Source organism: Cricetulus griseus, chromosome 2, assembly GCF_003668045.3.
Source record: "Cricetulus griseus strain 17A/GY chromosome 2, alternate assembly CriGri-PICRH-1.0, whole genome shotgun sequence".
Lineage (NCBI taxonomy): Eukaryota > Metazoa > Chordata > Mammalia > Rodentia > Cricetidae > Cricetulus > Cricetulus griseus.
In genome coordinates this window covers 399,829,356-399,846,463 of record NC_048595.1, presented here as the reverse complement: position 1 = coordinate 399,846,463, position 17,108 = coordinate 399,829,356, and the positions used below count along the sequence as shown (strand labels likewise).

The window sequence follows — 17,108 nt, the reverse complement described above, 5'->3', positions numbered from 1 at the left end:
CAAAATGCTTAGGACCAAAAGTGTCTCATATCTTATATATTTTAAATTTGGAAATATTTACATGTATATATATAATATCTTGGGGATGGAATCCAAATCTAAACACAAAATTCATTTATGTTTCAGGCACATCTCATGTCCATGGCCTGTAGGTTTGAATGAGATTATTGAAGATGTGATCTCTCAGCTTCCTGTCCTTCATCCCCCCCATGCCATTCCTCCTTTGCTATTATGTATTCTCCCTGGAAAACAGTATCTTCTATAGGTTGCCTGGGTCATGGTGTCTTATCACACAATAGAAAAGTAACTAATTAATAGCCTAAAGATAACTTTATGCAATTTTTGTAGTCTTGTATTTTGACTGTAACTGGTCACATAGTCAGATTAGCAGTCATGTCAATGCTCAAGAAGTTTCAGATGTTAGAGTATTCCAGAATTCAGATCTTCTGAATAGAAATGAGCAACCAGGAAGGACTATATTTACTCTTCAGGGGACAGGGGTAGTAGTTCAGACAGGTACTCACTCTGTAGACCAGGCTGGCCTCAAACTCAGAGATCTGTCTGCCTCTGCCTCTGCCTCTCAAATGCTAGGATTAAAGGTGTACATCACCAGGCCAGACTAACATTTGAAATGTTTTACTATGTTTATAATAAAATATGGGGGAAAATCCTAATGTAAAAAAGGTGTGGCCTATATAGAAATCTCCTAACATTCAACAACAAATCTAAGCAAAACTGATTCAAAAATAAACAAAGAACTTAAAGGAACTATTTCTCCAAAGAAGATCTACAAATATCCAATAAAAGCAAAAAAAAAGAAGCTAGACAGTGGTAGAACACACCTTTAATCCCAGAACTTCAGAGGCAGAAGCAGGCAGATCTCTGAGTTTGAGGCCAGCCTGGTCTACAGAGTGAGTTCCAGGTCAGCCAGGGCTACACAGAGAAACCCTGTCTTGAAAAGCTTAAAAACAAACAAACAAACAAATATAATAAAAGACACTCAGCATTGCCATTAGCAAGACAAATTACAACAGCAATGAGACAAGAGTGTAGTTGAGTGGTAGAGCTTTGCCTAATACTTGTGAGTCTTAGGTTTGATACCCAATATCCAAAAAAAACCAGAAAACAAAAGTTGTTTATCAGAATATCAGAATTTTGATAAAATATATCCCTTGTGAACTGTTGGTAGGCATAGTAGTTGTAACAACAACTACTATGAAGAAACAAAACAATACAATACAGTAACCAACTCCTGAAATTTTCTTCTGACCCCCATGCACACAGCATGACACCTGTGCACTCACATTCACACACAGGGAAATAATAAATAAATTAAATTTTAAAAAATGAATTATCCATAATCCAATAGTTCTACTTATGGATATATCAAAAAAGAATTAAAAATCAAGATCTGAAAGGCAGTTGAACACCTATTTTCATAGCAATATTAGTCACACTCTAAAACATGGAAGCAACCCAAGTGTTCACTGGTTGATAAATAGGCAAGCAAAATAGAGTGTAACCCCAGGATGGAATATTGTTCTGCCCTAAAATGGAGGACATTCTCCAATATTATACCACGTGGATGAACTTTAGCACATTCTACTAACTTAAACAAGCCAGTCACAAAAAGATAAAAGGTACCACTTACACAAAACAGCATACTTAAAATCATAAAAAAAAAAAACAGAAATAGAATGGTTATCATTAAGGGCCAAGGGACAGGAAAAATGAGGAACCATTGTTTTTTTTGTTTTTTGTTTGTTTGTTTTTTGGTTTTTCGAGACAGGGTTTCTCTGTGTAGCTTGGAGCCTACGCTGGCACTCGCTCCGGAGACCAGGCTGGCCTCGAACTCACAGAGATCTGCCTGCCTCTGCCTCCGAGTGCTGGGATTAAAGGTATGAGCCACCAATGTCCGGCTCTCTTTGCAGTTTTTAATGTGGTACACGTACCATAAAATTTACTACTTTAACCATTTAAGTATACAATTCAGTGATATTAATTATCATCATAATACACAACTATCTTTTCATGTTGTAAAACTGACACTCTCCACACTTTAAACTATAGTTCCTTGCTGGGCATTGGTGGCGCACGTCTTTAATCCCAGCACTCGGGAGGCAGAGGCAGGCGGATCTCTGCGAGTTCGAGGCCAGCCTGGTCTCCAGAGCAAGTGCCAGGATAGGCTCCAAAGCTACAGAGAAACCCTGTCTCGAAAAACCAAAACTGCAAAGGGGGACCAGGGAAACTAGGCTCAACAAGGTGGAAACAGAACAAACTCCTGAAGTGTGGTCTCTGACCTCACTTGCCATGACACATACACACTCATATTCATACATACACACACCATACACACAGATTACATCAGCAGGTGAAGGCATTAGCCTCACAAGTCTGATGAACCCCCAGATATAAGGGCACACATCTGTAATCGCAGCACTCTTACAGCAAGATGGGAGGCAGCAATGGAAGAATAGGTAGGAAATTAATGGACCAGCTAGCCTGAAATATGAGGCACAGTAGCAGAAACAAATAAGACCTGCAAGGAGAAAACCAACCTCCCAAAGTTGTCCTCTGACCTTCACACCCACTCCTTGGCATAAACACGCCTGCAAGTGTTCACACAACACACATACATAAGTAAATATAAAAGAATATTGGGAAAAGCTATGGCTCAGTAAACTAAAGCCAGCCATAATCCATCACCAAATATATTTAATTTTGATATCTGATGTATAATATTCTAAGTACTTAGTGTAATATATTAATGCTATATAAGTTTGTTTTGTTGTTTTTGAAACAGGTTGTCATGTAACCTAGGATAGCCTAGAACTCAATATATAGCTGAAGATGACTTTGAACTTCTGATTCCCATGCCTCTAAGTCCTAAGCATTGGGACTAAAGGTGTGTGCCACCAACCATATCCACCTTATGTATCTCTTGATGTAAAAATATGATATTTCATATATAGTTCATTAGCAATACAACTTTGATATCATTGCAAATCAGTACCTTTCTCCTCTTTTCTTTCAAAAACTTGAGTCAAGCAACATAAACGAACACCTACTAAGAAGGCTCAGCCTCTGAAGCCCATGTCAACACTGGCTACAAAGGACTCACCCGGAATTCCATGACATCCACAAATGACTGGTAGTAGTTGGTGAGGAATCTAATTATCTCAGCTTTTTCACGATGTACTGGCCCTAAATGTTGCTGAGAGAAACACAAATGAAACAATGTGACACATAAAATAAAAAAAAAGTGATTGATCCAAGTAACTAAAAAGTAGTACTACTACTCAAACATTCTTAACAATGGAGCCACCTCTCCTGCTAATCACCCAACCCTTCTTAAAAGGGCCAAACTTGTCAGCATTCTCCAGTCACTAAACAGAAATTCTCTGTCTCACTTGATGGCCACATGTGATTTTTACTACAAGCAGAAGGCTACCTGAAAGGAGGTTTCCAGTTTTTCAACTGAAGAGGTTTGCTATATAAACCAATAAAAGAAGCAGAGTATAAAAATACTTTGTATAGATTATGAGAAATCTAGGGCTAACACAGGGAGAAGTATTGGGTCTGCCACTGGATGCATAGCATGGGTATCGAGAACTACAGTAAAAGATGTGCCCTTTGAAGCTAATGGAGCTGCCTCTCCATAAGCTCCAGTGTCCTCATGAACCTGGCTCACAAGGCTGTGCCCAGCTCACCAGGGGAGACTCCCATCTGAGCTCACAATCCTGAAGCCCTGTATCTGAGCCTAGAAAAACTAAGAGACAGCTGCACTTGAAGACAAGCAGACAAAAGTGGAAAATCGGAGTCATGCAAAAAAAAAAAAAAAAAAAAGTCACAGAAAAGGGGAAAATGGACCCACATTCTCACCGTGCTGTTTCGGACATCTATGTTGGGAAATTTCTTGTTGATGTACTTGAGACTTGATTCCATGGACTTTTCCAGCAAAAAGGGTGGCTTAGATTTTGGATCTGAACAGGTCTGCACAGACAAAAATAAAATAAAACCACCATACTATATTTCCACTCAGATACATACCTCTACCAGAATATCTGGGAATTCATTATAAAAGCATGAGAGTACGTGAGAAACAAGTTCCAGACAATGAACCAGCACCCCTAAGAACTAACAACCTGGCATCTTGTCTTAACAGAGGCTTGACTCTAACACAGAGAGGAAGCTGCTTCCCCACCCCTCCTCTGAAGCCGGAAGTATCAAGAAAAGTGGCTCCTCAAAAGTTGGACGTTACATAAAGCTCAGTGTCACAGTTCTATCCACTCACCCCAAGAGGCTTTTATAGATGGCAGGGGATGCAGAAACCGTATCGTATTCCCAATGCTTTATTACAAGGGCACAAAGTCCCTTCTTTTCTCTCCCAGGAGAGTCACAAAATTACCCACTTTTATCTCTACTTCTTACAGCTTGCCTAGCCCCTGGCTCACCTCTCAACCTCTCAATATCATAGTTTCTGTCTGCACACACACACACACACACACACACACACACACAGAGAGAGAGAGAGAGAGAGAGAGAGAGAGAGAGAGAGAGAGGCAGAGAGGCAGGAGGCAGAGAGGCAGAGAGAGAGCATATACAGCCACAAAGGACCTTAGAAGATACCTCCTTTTTTAAAAAAATCCATTTAGAGAAATTATTCCACAAAAATGCTTTTGACAGAAACCTAACTTGAAATCTCAAAAAGTAGAAGAATTAGCAATAAATAGACCCCAAACTGTAGATCCCAGACCCTTGTCCAAATCACTGAGAACACAAATATGTTTACCTCCATCCCCACCCCACCCTCGTCCTAGGGGAAAGATGATGCTCTCAGAGAGGCAAGAATCATACCTAGAATAGGTAAGCCTTAAAAAAAAGCCTCCCTCTATCTCCATAAACTGAGGGACCTATTCTGTCTAAGAGGAAGAAAGCCACGTTCAACAGTGGAGATAAAATAGGGAGGCTTGACTATTGGGCCTGCTAGGCCTCCTGGCTCCTGCCTTGACTCGATGAAATGACTCATACTTACCTTCTTGATGTTGTACATACGGATGAGAACACCCTGGCCTCGGTCATTGAGGATAGTGAGCTTCTCTGCTAATTTATGCTGGTAGGCAGTGGTCAAAGACATGATGAACACCAAGAGAGAGAATCATCCGGATAGCAAGACCCAATCGCCCCAAATAGTTTCAGCCTGGGTAGCAACACCCTCTATGTAGAAGGACCCAGCCTGGTTGGTGCACTGGGCTTCCGGGTGCCTCTGCAATTGGTGCCTCTGTAGGCTCACAAGCCTTCAGAGGCCTCTTGTGCTTCCTCTTGCACCCTCAGCAGAGACTTCCTCTTTCTTATTGTGCAGCCCTTTGGCAAGAAGTGGGTGGAGGCTGAGGAAAGGAACAGGCTTTCAAGGCTCCTCATTACCGTTTTGGCCTTACTCCTTCCCAAGTGTCCCAGACAAAGGCCATACAACAAACAAATATCTACTACCAGCCCCATACACCTCTACACTTTCCCTTTTATATCCCCATCAAGAATGCCTGTTGTAACTGGGCAGTGGTGGTGCACACCTTTAATCCCTGCACTCAGGAAGCAGAGGCAGGTGGATCTCTGTGAGTTCCAGGACAGCCTGGTCTACAGAACGAGTTCAAGTACTGCCAGCGTACACAGAGAAACCCTGTCTCAAAAAAAGAAAACCACACACACAAAAAAAAGTGTCCAAATAAGAGAACAGACGTTGGTGGCTAGCTTTAGGGATGTAGTCTGTGGTTTACAAGGAGAGAGAAGAAGAAAGGGCAAGGCCTGCCAGCTCCATATTTTCCATGCCCAAACCTGTTAGAGCTCTCCAAACCTGAGAACCTGTGTTAAAAAAAAAAATCAAAGACATGACACTAATAATTTATTGAATTAAGACTAAATTGATAAAAATAAGCCCCATGTTACACTCTGGCCCTGGACACATGGGGAAGGGCCCAGGACCAGCGTAGGAAGACTTGGTGGACTTTGCAGAGCCCCCTTTGAGGGCTCTACCCTGCCTGGGGAGTGGTGGGTGGATGGGGTGGGGGGTAGGCTGGGGTGGGGGAGGAGAGTTGGGGGTGAGGGGAGGGAGAGGGAGAAGGGACTTGAAATAAGCTTGTTCCCTAACTAGAACTAATAAAATAAAAAATAAAAAAAAGTAAGCCCCATGATGAAAAGCCAGATTAATTAGCAAGAGAAAATTAATAATGATTCTTAAATCTTAGCCAGTTGAATAAATTTTAGCACTGAGATAATTCTTACATTCCAACCAAGCTTCAACCCTTTACCTAAACAAACTTTCAGCTTACTTCAGGTATCTTTTGAGGCAAAGAGTAAAAGATCCCCAGAAAGTTCGATGTCAGAGATGTACTTGCACCTGCTTCCTTCCCACAGCCTTTTCTCTGCTTATTTAATAATCCCATCTTTTTCTATACCCAGACCTTTCATATGAGGCTAAAATCCTGGGTGGGGGTGGGAGGAAGTAGTCAGGGATGATCAACATTATTACTAAAGAACTTAGCATGCTTGCTTCTGAGAGAATGTTTTGTTTTGAAGAAACGATCAAATGCTGAACGTATGAAATTTCCAACATCTCTGAGAGATGCTTTGCATTTTTAGAAAAGAGACCCTGCCTTCATTTATTTATAGGAGCCTCAAACGCTATGGCCCAGAGGAACATGATATGAGCCTTGAAGATTTAAATCACCTGCTGTTATCAAGAAAACCCAGGTTTTACTGAAGAGGTCTGTGGGTTCTATTGGTTTTACCTTGACCGGGAAGGATAAATAACAGGCTGTCAGAAGCAGCCCAACCGCCTAGCCACCCAGCAGCCCAGCAGCCCAGCAGCCCAGCAGCCCAGCAGCCCAGCAGCCCAGCAGCCCAGCCGCCCAGCCGCCCAGCCGCCCGCGCCAGCCGCCCAGCAGCCCAGCAGCCCAACAGCCCAGCCGCCCAACAGCCCAGCCGCCCAGCCGCCCAGCCGCCCAGCTGCCCAGCCGCTGCCTTCACAAGGTCAGTATCTTTTTGCTTTCTCTTTCTCACTTATATTCCTGTCCTTGTCCAAAAAAATTAGTTAAAGGTTCTCTATGCCAAACCAATCATGTTTTTCTGCCACCTCTGACATATATGCCCCAACCAAATGGGGACCACGGTTTCTGTCTACTGGGAGTGTGCTATGTTTATTTCTGCCTTCACTTATATATGTTTTTCCTATTGCTGAGCCAAATCCTGCTCAAGCTTCATGGTCTTACTCAACAGTCCTAAACCCAGTCCTTCCTAAATTCCTACAGCACTGGGTCTGCACTCATGTACTTTACTTCCAAATCAAGTTCTGCCTTCATTTATTTAGTTTTATTCATTTATTTGGATTTTAAGATAAGGTTTTATAGAACCCCCACTGACTTAAAACTCAGTGTGTAGCCACGGGGAACCCTGAACTCCTGATTTTCCCACCTTCATCACCTAAATGCTGGGATTACAAGTGTGTACCATCCTGCCCAGTTTATGTTCTGCCTTTAAATGCCCATTTCAGATCATCTTCCCTTCTCACTTTCAGTGAAAAATTGCTGCAGGCTAGCAACACCAGACTGTTGAAGCTGGTCTGAGAGAAAACCCACACTTCAGCATCAGATTCTGGTGAGCTGATCCTTAGTGGCTAAGAGCCCAGATTCTAGACCCAGGTAGCTTGACTTTCTATCCCTACTCTACCATTTACCAGCTGATCCAGTTTATGTACCTTTTAAAAGTGATTATGTTAATAATTTCTATCTCATGGGGCTATTATATTAAGTTGATTAGTATATGTAAAGTGATAACCCAGGTGTTTGCTACATAGCTGATAATTTCAATGTTCTTAAATGTATTACTTCAAGCAATATTAATAATGCTACTGAGATGTGTAAGCCTTGTAACTTGAGGCTATCCTCACTAAGTTGGTTTTCCTAATCTACTAAATGGTGACAATCCTTTATACAACTTATAGAAGTGATTAAATGATTTGTTACATGTGTATGTTTAGCTCAGGGCCTAGTATATTGGATTAACGATGCCAAAAATAAACTAAGATTTTGATTTTTGAAGGTGTACTGAGCTTGTCCTATCACTTTCTGTGGCATTCTATATTAAGCCATAAAGAAAAGGGTCAGGTTGAAAGATGGGGCTTATTGTGGCAATAATTGAAAAGATTATATATACTTTAGTTACTTCTGTGAACCCTTCTAAAAATACTTAATTACCACAGAACATGGCCTAGCAATGGTGGCAGTAGCCTGGTAACCTAGTAACTATCAACCAGAATCCTCTAAGGAACTCTTAAAGCCACATGCAGCCAGCCTGCACTCTTAAGATTCTAAGCCAGTAGTTCTGGGATGGCCCTGAAGGATCTGTCACTTTAAAACTTTCCTGGTGATTCCCACTTGCAGCCAGACTGAGAATCTTCTCTAAGGCTTCACTATGACATCAAAACTTTCCAAACTTCTGAGAAACACAAACCTATGGTGGGGGAGAGGAACTGAACAGAGAGCTTGGATAGCAAGCTGGTTTCCTTTGTTAAGTGGAGGGTGCTGTGCTTTCTGTTTACTCAAACGTCTTTTATTGACACTTCCCTTGGGACTGAGGGACAGTGCTTGGAGAATAAGGTAAGTCTCACCATCCTTATGCCAGATTTAAGAATGAAGGTAGCTTTGAGGAATCTGACCTGTTAAATCAAATGGCCTCTGTCATAGTCATGGCCTCCCTCCGTGGGAAATGTAAGTTTTTGATTAATGAACAAACCAGTATCTGCTGTTTCCAATGAGAATCCTCCAAAGACCAGACTTACCAGTATAACCAAAACTCCTACTTTTCCTAGGCCACTGGCTGAAATAACAGGTTTTCTGAAGACTATATATAGATATTAAAACACATTTTCCATTATCCTTTTTGGAGAGGGGTTGTTTTTGTTTTTGGGGTTTTTTTTCTTTTCTCTTTTTTAACCTTTTTGTTTTTTCAAAACAGGGTTTCTCAGTGTAGCCTTGGCTGTCCAGGAACTCACAGATACCTGCTTGTTTCTGCCTCCCGAGTACTGGGATTAAAGGCGTGTGCCACCACTGCCCAGATCCATTATCTTTCTTTAATATTTCCCAGAAAGTCAATTAACTTTAAGTATCCATGGCTCAAATATAATCATTAATTAGCAGCGAAGGCATAAAGAATCACTGACTTGTGTCCCAAAAACTACCTGAGTCTAAATCCCTGGATTTAATCACCAAAATGCCATCAGGAAAATCTGACATTTAAACAGTCTACCTCTATGCCCTTTGCCTATGCTCTAGGCATGGTGCAAACCAAATAGAAATGGGCTATTCTAGGCACTTTTCTATCCCAATTGCTTATGCCACTCTGCCTTGATCTTTTCTGACACACACACACACACACACACACACACACACACACACAATCACCACCACACTATGCATCAATGTGTTGCAGAAATCTCAGCTATAGCTGTTGCCTGGAAACTTGGAAGTCCTTGAAATGAATGTCTGCTTGGATAGCTAAAGACAGCTAGCCATAGGGGAGAGTGGGCCTCCTATTGGCAATAAAATGTAGCAGCTTTGAGATGGTTTATTTTTAGCTCACTTCTAGGAGTCTTTATATGCTAATATCCACAAGTTTAGAGATTTCAGGCTAGCATTCTCAGGTCAATGTAAGTGGCCTAAACTCAGACATTATATTGTGGTTCTTCTCATTCCTTCTCAGGGGTTATACTGAGCTGTCTGACAATTAGTAGCTCAGTTTTCGAAAAGTTGAAAGGAGAGGAGAGGAACACTAAAGGAACCAGTTCCCTGAGCCCTGTTTTAGTGTATAAATGTTGAATTTCATCATAGTCAGATCTGTGATTTTTTTTTCTCCCCAGGGATTCTTGATTCTTGTCTTAATATTCTATTTGGGAAGTAAGCACTCTACTTAAAGCAAACCTATGAGTGTATATATAATGTTAAATTTTGGCTTCCCAAAACAAAGCAGAGGCTTTCCCTATGGTCTAACCAGCTAAACTATTGCTTTTGTTATTCAAATGTCTTTGTGAGTGGGGTGTGTGTGTGAGTGGGGTGTGTGTGTGAGTGGGGTGTGTGTGTGAGTGGGGTGTGTGTGTGAGTGGGGTGTGTGTGTGAGTGGGGTGTGTGTGTGAGTGGGGTGTGTGTGTGAGTGGGGTGTGTGTGTGAGTGGGGTGTGTGTGTGAGTGGGGTGTGTGTGTGAGTGGGGTGCGAATGTGTGTGGAGTGGGTGTGTGTGTGAGGTGGGGTGTGTTGTGTGAGTGGAGGTGCTGTGTGTAGTGGGGTGTGTGTGTGAGTGGGGTGTGTTGTGTGAGTGGGTGTGTGTGTGAGTGGGGTGTGTGTGTGAGGGGTGTGTGTGTGAGTGGGGTGTGTTGTCGTGAGTGGGGTGTGTGTGTGAGTGGGGTGTGTGTGTGAGTGGGGTGTGTGTGTGAGTGGGGTGTGTGATAGTGAGTGGGGTGTGTGTGTGAGTGGACCTGTGGTGTGAGTGGGGTGTGTGTGTGAGTGGGGTGTGTGTGTGAGTGGGTGTGTGTGTGAGTGGGGTGTGTGTTCGTGAGTGGGGTGTGTGTGTGAGTGGGGTGTGTGTGTTGAGTGGGGTGTGTGTTGTGAGGGGTGTGTGCTGTTGAGTGGGGGCATGTGTGTGTTGAGTGGGTGTGTGTGTTTCTGAGGTGGGGTGCTGATGTGTGTGAGTGGGTTGTGTGTTGAGTGGGGGTGTGTGTGGAGTGGGTGTGTGTGTGAGTGTGTGTGTGTGTGATTGGGTTCTGTGTGTGAGTGGGGTGTGTGTTGAGTGGGTGTTGTGTGAGTGGCGGTGTGGGTGAGTGGGGTGTGTGGTGAGTGGGGTGTGTGTGTAGAAGTGGGGTGTGTGTGTGAGTTGGGGTGTGTGTGTGAGTGGTGGGGTCTTGTGTGTGAGTGGGGTGTGTGTCCCCCTTGTGATGGGGTGTGTGTGTGAGTGGGTGTGTGTGTGAGTGGGTTTGTGGTGTGAGTGGGGTGTTGTGTGTTGCAGTTGGGTGTACTGTGTGAGTGGGTGTGTGTGTGAGTGGGGTGTGTGTGTGATGGGGTGTGTGTGTGGTGGTGGTGTGTGTGTGAGTGGGGTGTGTTGTGTGAGTGGGGTGTGTGTGTGAGTCGGGTGTTGTGTGTCGTGAGTGGCGGTGTGTGTGTGAGTGGGGTGGTGTGTGTGAGTGGGTGTGTGTGTGAGTGGGTGTGTTGTGTGAGTTGGGTGTGTGTGTGGAGTGGACGGTGTGTGTGTGAGTGGGGTGTGTGTGTGAGTGGGGTGTGTGTGTGAGTGGGGTGTGTGTGTGAGTGGGGTGTGTGTGTGAGAGTGTGTGTGTGTGTGTGTACAAGTTCTCATGGGTATCCCCCAGATGATAAGAAGAGGGTGTAGGATCCCCAGGAATGGATGTTACCAACATTGTCAGCCACCCAATTTGGGTGCTGAGATCTGAACTCCAGGTTTCATGATTGAGCAGAAACCAATCTAACTGCTGAGCCATCTCTCCAGCCCCAATACCACATTGCTTTTAAGAACAGAAAATAGGCCTATGTCAAAATAACCTGATCTTAAGTGGTAATCTTTTCTTTTCCAAACTATGATTCATGCCTTTTAGGACTAATGGAGTTAGAACCCACAGAACACTGTCCTTATGATCCAAACCACAAGATACCAGTCAGCAGGTTACAATACCATCTGGCATCATGCAAAAAGGTAAGTTTCCCCAATAACAACTGTAAATTACAGGAGAAATTTTTTCTGAATATAAGGATCTTTAGTTTTGCTTTTTGCTTCTACTCACAACTAGAAACTAATCATTCTTAAAGTTGAGACAAAATATATCATTAGCATTTTCAGAAATGAGTGGAGGATAGAATATAGGCAAAACCTAACAAGAATTTTTTTCCTTCTAGAAAAATCCAAAGATAGCTAAAAAGATGGCTAACTGCAAATATAATGCTTGTCATGTGGTCCCGATCAAAAGACTCAAGGAACATGAGGCCAGTTGTGCCAACAGAACTGCAATTGATGATGGTAAGCTTTTCACTCAAGAACTGGTAAGCGATGCCAAATTCAATGGTTTCCTACATCCCCATATCTTAGAAGCCTTGGCTAAACAAAGCAGATAAAAAACTTTAATTGTCTACTCTACTTCAACACCTTCTCTTCTACTTTGTTTCAGAGCCACTTAACCTTCCAAAGATTACTCACCCAAGTTTTGAAGGAGATGAAAACTCCGGCGCTAGTAATCAGATTCCTGACCCTGATGCCTGGAATGTGGGTGAGCAAGAGAAAGGAACACAGCTGTGAACAGAAGTGCTCTTTAGAGCTAGCAGACAGTACACAGCCCCGAATAATAAATTTTTATGCTTATCTCCTAGAACCCCTTCCCTAAAGTAAACAGCCCCAAATAATAAATTTTTATGCTTATCTCCTAAAACCCCTTCCCTAAAGTAAACAGCCCTGAATAATAAATATTTTTGCATATCAAAAAAAAACCCTTTCCTAAACCGGCGAGGGGGGGTGGGGAGTCGGCGGTAGGTGCAGGCCTTTAATCCCAGCACTCGGGAGGCAGAGGCAGGTGGATCGCTGTGAATTCAAGACTAGCCTGGTCTACAGAGTGATTTCCAGGACAACCTCCAAGGCTACACAGAGAAACCCTGTCTCGAAAAAAAACAAAAACAAAAACAAAAACTTCACTATGTTAAACTAAGTTTAAGACTGCCACCTGTCTCTAAATGGGGTGGCCCAGTTAAAAATAGTCTCACTGAGCTACAGGCCAGCATCCCATGGCCACAGCCTTTGACCTGGGCTGAGCCTTCATCAGCCAAGGTGGCCATAATTTGAATGGCCTCTTGATTTGCATGGCAGAGATTGTACAATTGGAAACTTAAGACATAGCAGCTCACACTAAGGTCCTAGTAGCATACACTGGCCCATCAAGACTGCCTTTATTCACATGGTGCAAATAACATGCTAGGAAACAACCGAAAACTGGCCCTAGCAAACAAGTACATCCCCCAAATGGAGACACTCCCACCCACACCTCCATGTAGTCCATAGCCTAGTGCTACTATAGTGTTGTTACTGCTCAGCCCCTCTGCCCTCCTCCAGCAATAAACAATTGCTCCTTAAGCAAAAGAGTAATCAATAAACTATTCATTTTTTTTAGTTATCTAAATTCTAAATTCACTCATAAAGATGAAAAGTTTATCTTACCAGGAATTGTGATTTACCTGTTATCCCAGAATTCAGGAAGCAGAGGCAGACAGATCTGAGTTCAAGGCCAGTCTGTCTACAGAGTGAGTTCAGGACAGCCAGGGCTACACAGAGAAAATCCTGTCTCTAAACAAATAAACACCTCGATAGCTTCAGTCCAAACTAGGTTTGTCTATTAAAGGAATCTTTCTTTTTGTTTTGTTTTTTTGTTTTTTGTTTTTTGTTTTTTTTGAGACAGGGTTTCTCTGTGTAGCTTTGGAGCCTATCCTGGCACTCACTCTGGATGGAGACCAGGCTGGCCTCTATTTCTTAAAAACATCTTTTAAATGCTCATCTATAAAAAAGGTGCCTCATAATCAAACTTAATAATTGTACATAGAAAAGGGCTGCAGCCCAGGGGCACAGCACTTGCCTAGCATTCATGAGGTTCTAGGCTCTATCCCCAGCACTGTAAACAATAAAAATCAGTATGTTAGAACAAAGCTTCTTTCTATAATACAAACTAAATTTTATTAATGTCATAATTTAAAATCTCAGAGCAGGTATTGTGCTAACTAGTTTTATGTCAGCTTGACACAGCTAGAATCATCTAAGAGGAAGAAACCTCAACTGAGAAAATGCCTCCATAAGATCAGGGTATAGGTAACCCTGTAGGGCATTTATTTTTTTTTTTTATTAGCGATTGACGTTGGAGGATCCAGCCCATTGTGGATGGTGCCACTTCTGCGCAGGTAGTTCTGTGTTCTATAAGAAAACAGGATGAAGGTCAGGCAGTAGGTGACAAATGCTTTTAATCCCAACACTTAGGAGGCAGAGGCAGGTGGATCTCTGCAGGTTCAAGGGCAGCCTGGTCTAAAGAGTGAGTTCCAGGACAGCCAGGGCCATTCACAGAAACCTGTCTCCAAAGAAAGGAAGGAGGGAAAGGAAGGAGGGAAAGAAGGAAAGAAAAAAAGAGCAGGCTGAGCAAGCCAGCAAGTGACACTCCATGGCCTCTGCTTTAATTCATGTCTCCAGGATCCCATCCTGACTTACCTTACTGGTACCTGGAAGTGTAAGCCAAATAAACCCTTTCCTCCCCAAGTTGCTTTTGTTCATTGTCACAGTAATAAAAACTCTAAGACAAATTTAGTGGCGAATAACATGAAGATATAAGCTTGTATCATCTTGTGGCTGTCAACCTTCCACATTTAGCTTCCTTCCAAAGATGACACAAAAGGAAAATGGTAAGGTACAAGTGCCTTTAACTATCTAGTTTGAGAAGATACTTACATTCACATTCCCCTGGTAAAAGCAGTCACATAACCATACCTAAATGCAAGGGGGTGTACACGTGGTCCCTGGCAGAGCAGCTCCTTCCCAGCAACAGCTACACAGGAGAGACTGAGAAAATCTCTGCTACCAACAATCTGAAAATGCTCATAATTTGTGTTTCTTCTTCCCCATTCTTTACTTTCTAGATAATATGCATCATTCTCCTTCATTTGTTCTTGAGACTTTTGCTCCAAAAACGCTGGTTTGTGAAAGGTAAGATAAACTATATGCTGTCACCATCATTCAAGGTAATAAGTTGACTCATTTTAAAAATAAATTTTTATTTAAATTAAAAACAATCTTATTTTACATACCAATCCCAGTTCCCTCCCATGCTCCCCACAGACCCCCCCCCATCCCACCCCCATCCATTCCCCAGAGAGGGTTTGACTTTTGTTTAATGTTTATTTGTTTAGCATGGTCAGGATATTTGTGGACAGGTCAGAAGACAACCTGTTGTCACCAATTTTCTCCATCCACCCCAGGGATTCTGGGTTTTAAATTCAGGTTGTAAGGCTTGGCAATACATGTTTTTGCCCACTCAGCCATCTTACCAGTCCTAAAGTTGGACATTTAAAGGGAAAATGGCCATTAGACCATAGGTTCAAAATGCCTGAGCTTTAGATACTAACTTAAAAGATTTGTGGTCAGGGCTGTAGAGTGGCTCAGTTGGTTAATGCTTGCTGCACAAACATGAGGGCCTGAATTTAGCTCCCAGGCCCACATAAAATAGTCAGGTATGGTGTCGTGCACCTATAATCAAAGCACTGAGGAAGCAGGCAGGAGGGTCCCTGAAACTTGCTGTCCAGGAAGTCTAACCAAATCAGTAAGCTCCAGGGTCAGTAGGAGATCTCATATCAAATAAATAAAAATAAATAAGGTGAAAGTCTAATGAGATGTTCCAGTGGGTAAAAGGTACTTATTGCCAAGCCTAGCAGCCTGCATTCAATCCATAAGGTCCGTATGGTAGGTAAACTACTCCCATAAATTGTCCTCTGGCCTACACACACACACACATACACACACACACACACACACACACACACACACACACACACACACTAGAGGACCCAGGTTTGATTCCCAACATCTACTGCAGATCACAGCCATCTGTAACTCTAGTTCCAGGAATCAAACATCTTCTGGCCTCCATGGACATGAGGCACATATGTGGTACACAGACATATATGCAGACAAAACACACATGTACCATTTTAAAAATCACATTTTTTTAAAATAAGGTGGAAAACAGTTGATGAAACATCCAACACTGATCTCTAGCACATAGGCACACACTCATACCACAATTACACACATAAAATGTATGTGGCTCTGGGTACTTTCCTTCTCAATAGTTCCCTTGGGACAATATTCCATCAAGGCCTTGTATATACAACATAATTCTGTAAAGAATAAAAGGCCAACTTCTCAAACTTTAGGGGACCATCTATACACAAATAGCTCAGAATCCCTAGCCAAACAAGCCTGCAGAGCACATTCAAGGGTTACAGGGGCCATTGATGGAGTCACCTACCACATAAAAAGGGAAGGCATAAAGGAACTATATGAAACAAAGAAATCAAATGATTCCTACTGTAACCCTGAGTATTATCAATCATGTCAGATAATGTTACTCTGGCTGCCTGAAACTGGATATATCATCTCATTCCCCATTCCTGCTTTCCTGTTAACTTTCTTCTTGGGGTTCTCTCCTATAGTGACTCAAAAGACCTAAAAGAGGCTATGGCTGAAAAATATCCTAACAGCTCCAAGTCTTGGGGAAGAGGTAAAGTAACCTTTGTCAGGTTAACATCAAAGTTTAAACATTGTGATCTAAACTCTCAAAGATTCTTAGACAAATCTTTCCTAAACAACAAAACAGACAAAAAAAAAAAAAAAAAAAAAAAAAAAAAACCTAAAGCTATTGGATGCGGTGATACATACCTTTGATCCCTGAACTCAGAAGGTAGAGGCAGGCAGATCTCTGAGTTCAAGTCTACCCTTGTCTACATAATGTAGCCAGCCAGGGCTACAAAATAAGACCCCCCCATCTCAAAACATAATTTATTAAAATATTGGTCTGGGGATTTAGCTCATCGATAGTACTCCTGCCTCATATGCACTTAGTCTTGAGTTCAATGCCCAGAAAAAAAAAAAAAATGTTATTCTGTTCCCCTCAAACCACAATAGGATACAGGGCAAATCCTAGGGGCTTCAGATCAGACATTGGAAAAAAGGCTGTGAAAGGCTCCTTTTAAACACTTCTGGCACACCCTCAAGCTGTGAAAATTACACTACTTCAATCTTTTTCTTTCTCCCTACAGGTCAGAAAAACTGATGGAGACATTTCGAATTAAAGCACCAGTAAACAAATAGATGTTTTTAAACCTTAGGAAAATCTCAACTTTTAACTAAGCCAGCAAACAAATAGATGTTTTTAAACCTTAGGAAAATCTCAATTTTTAACTAACAACTCTGTCATCTTAACATGTTTTTATTTAAATAAAGAATATTTTCCTTTGACAAATTTACTTGCTTTCTTTA

The 17,108-nt window shown here is 42.2% G+C and overlaps 2 protein-coding genes across 2 annotated transcripts in view; one reads left to right on the top strand and one right to left on the bottom strand.

Moving 5' to 3' along the window:
- The window catches only part of Nckap1l (NCK associated protein 1 like), a 56,087-nt gene extending 43,783 nt beyond the window's left edge, over positions 1-12,304 (bottom strand). Inside the window, exons 1-3 of the mRNA XM_035439222.1 lie at positions 12,246-12,304; positions 3,883-3,993; positions 3,122-3,214 (exon numbers count right to left, since the gene is read on the bottom strand). Of these exons, the coding sequence (XP_035295113.1) occupies positions 3,122-3,214; positions 3,883-3,945 (156 nt within the window). The 5' untranslated portion in view covers positions 3,946-3,993; positions 12,246-12,304. The remainder of the gene's footprint in view (positions 1-3,121; positions 3,215-3,882; positions 3,994-12,245) is intronic.
- Positions 11,655-16,902, top strand: LOC100768452 (gametocyte-specific factor 1-like). The gene is made up of 6 exons (XM_035438827.1): positions 11,655-11,747; positions 11,948-12,068; positions 12,217-12,315; positions 14,711-14,777; positions 16,283-16,350; positions 16,889-16,902. Exons 1-6 carry the CDS (start codon positions 11,655-11,657, stop codon positions 16,900-16,902), a joined length of 462 nt encoding a protein of 153 aa, XP_035294718.1.
- Positions 16,903-17,108: the final 206 nt, after the last annotated feature.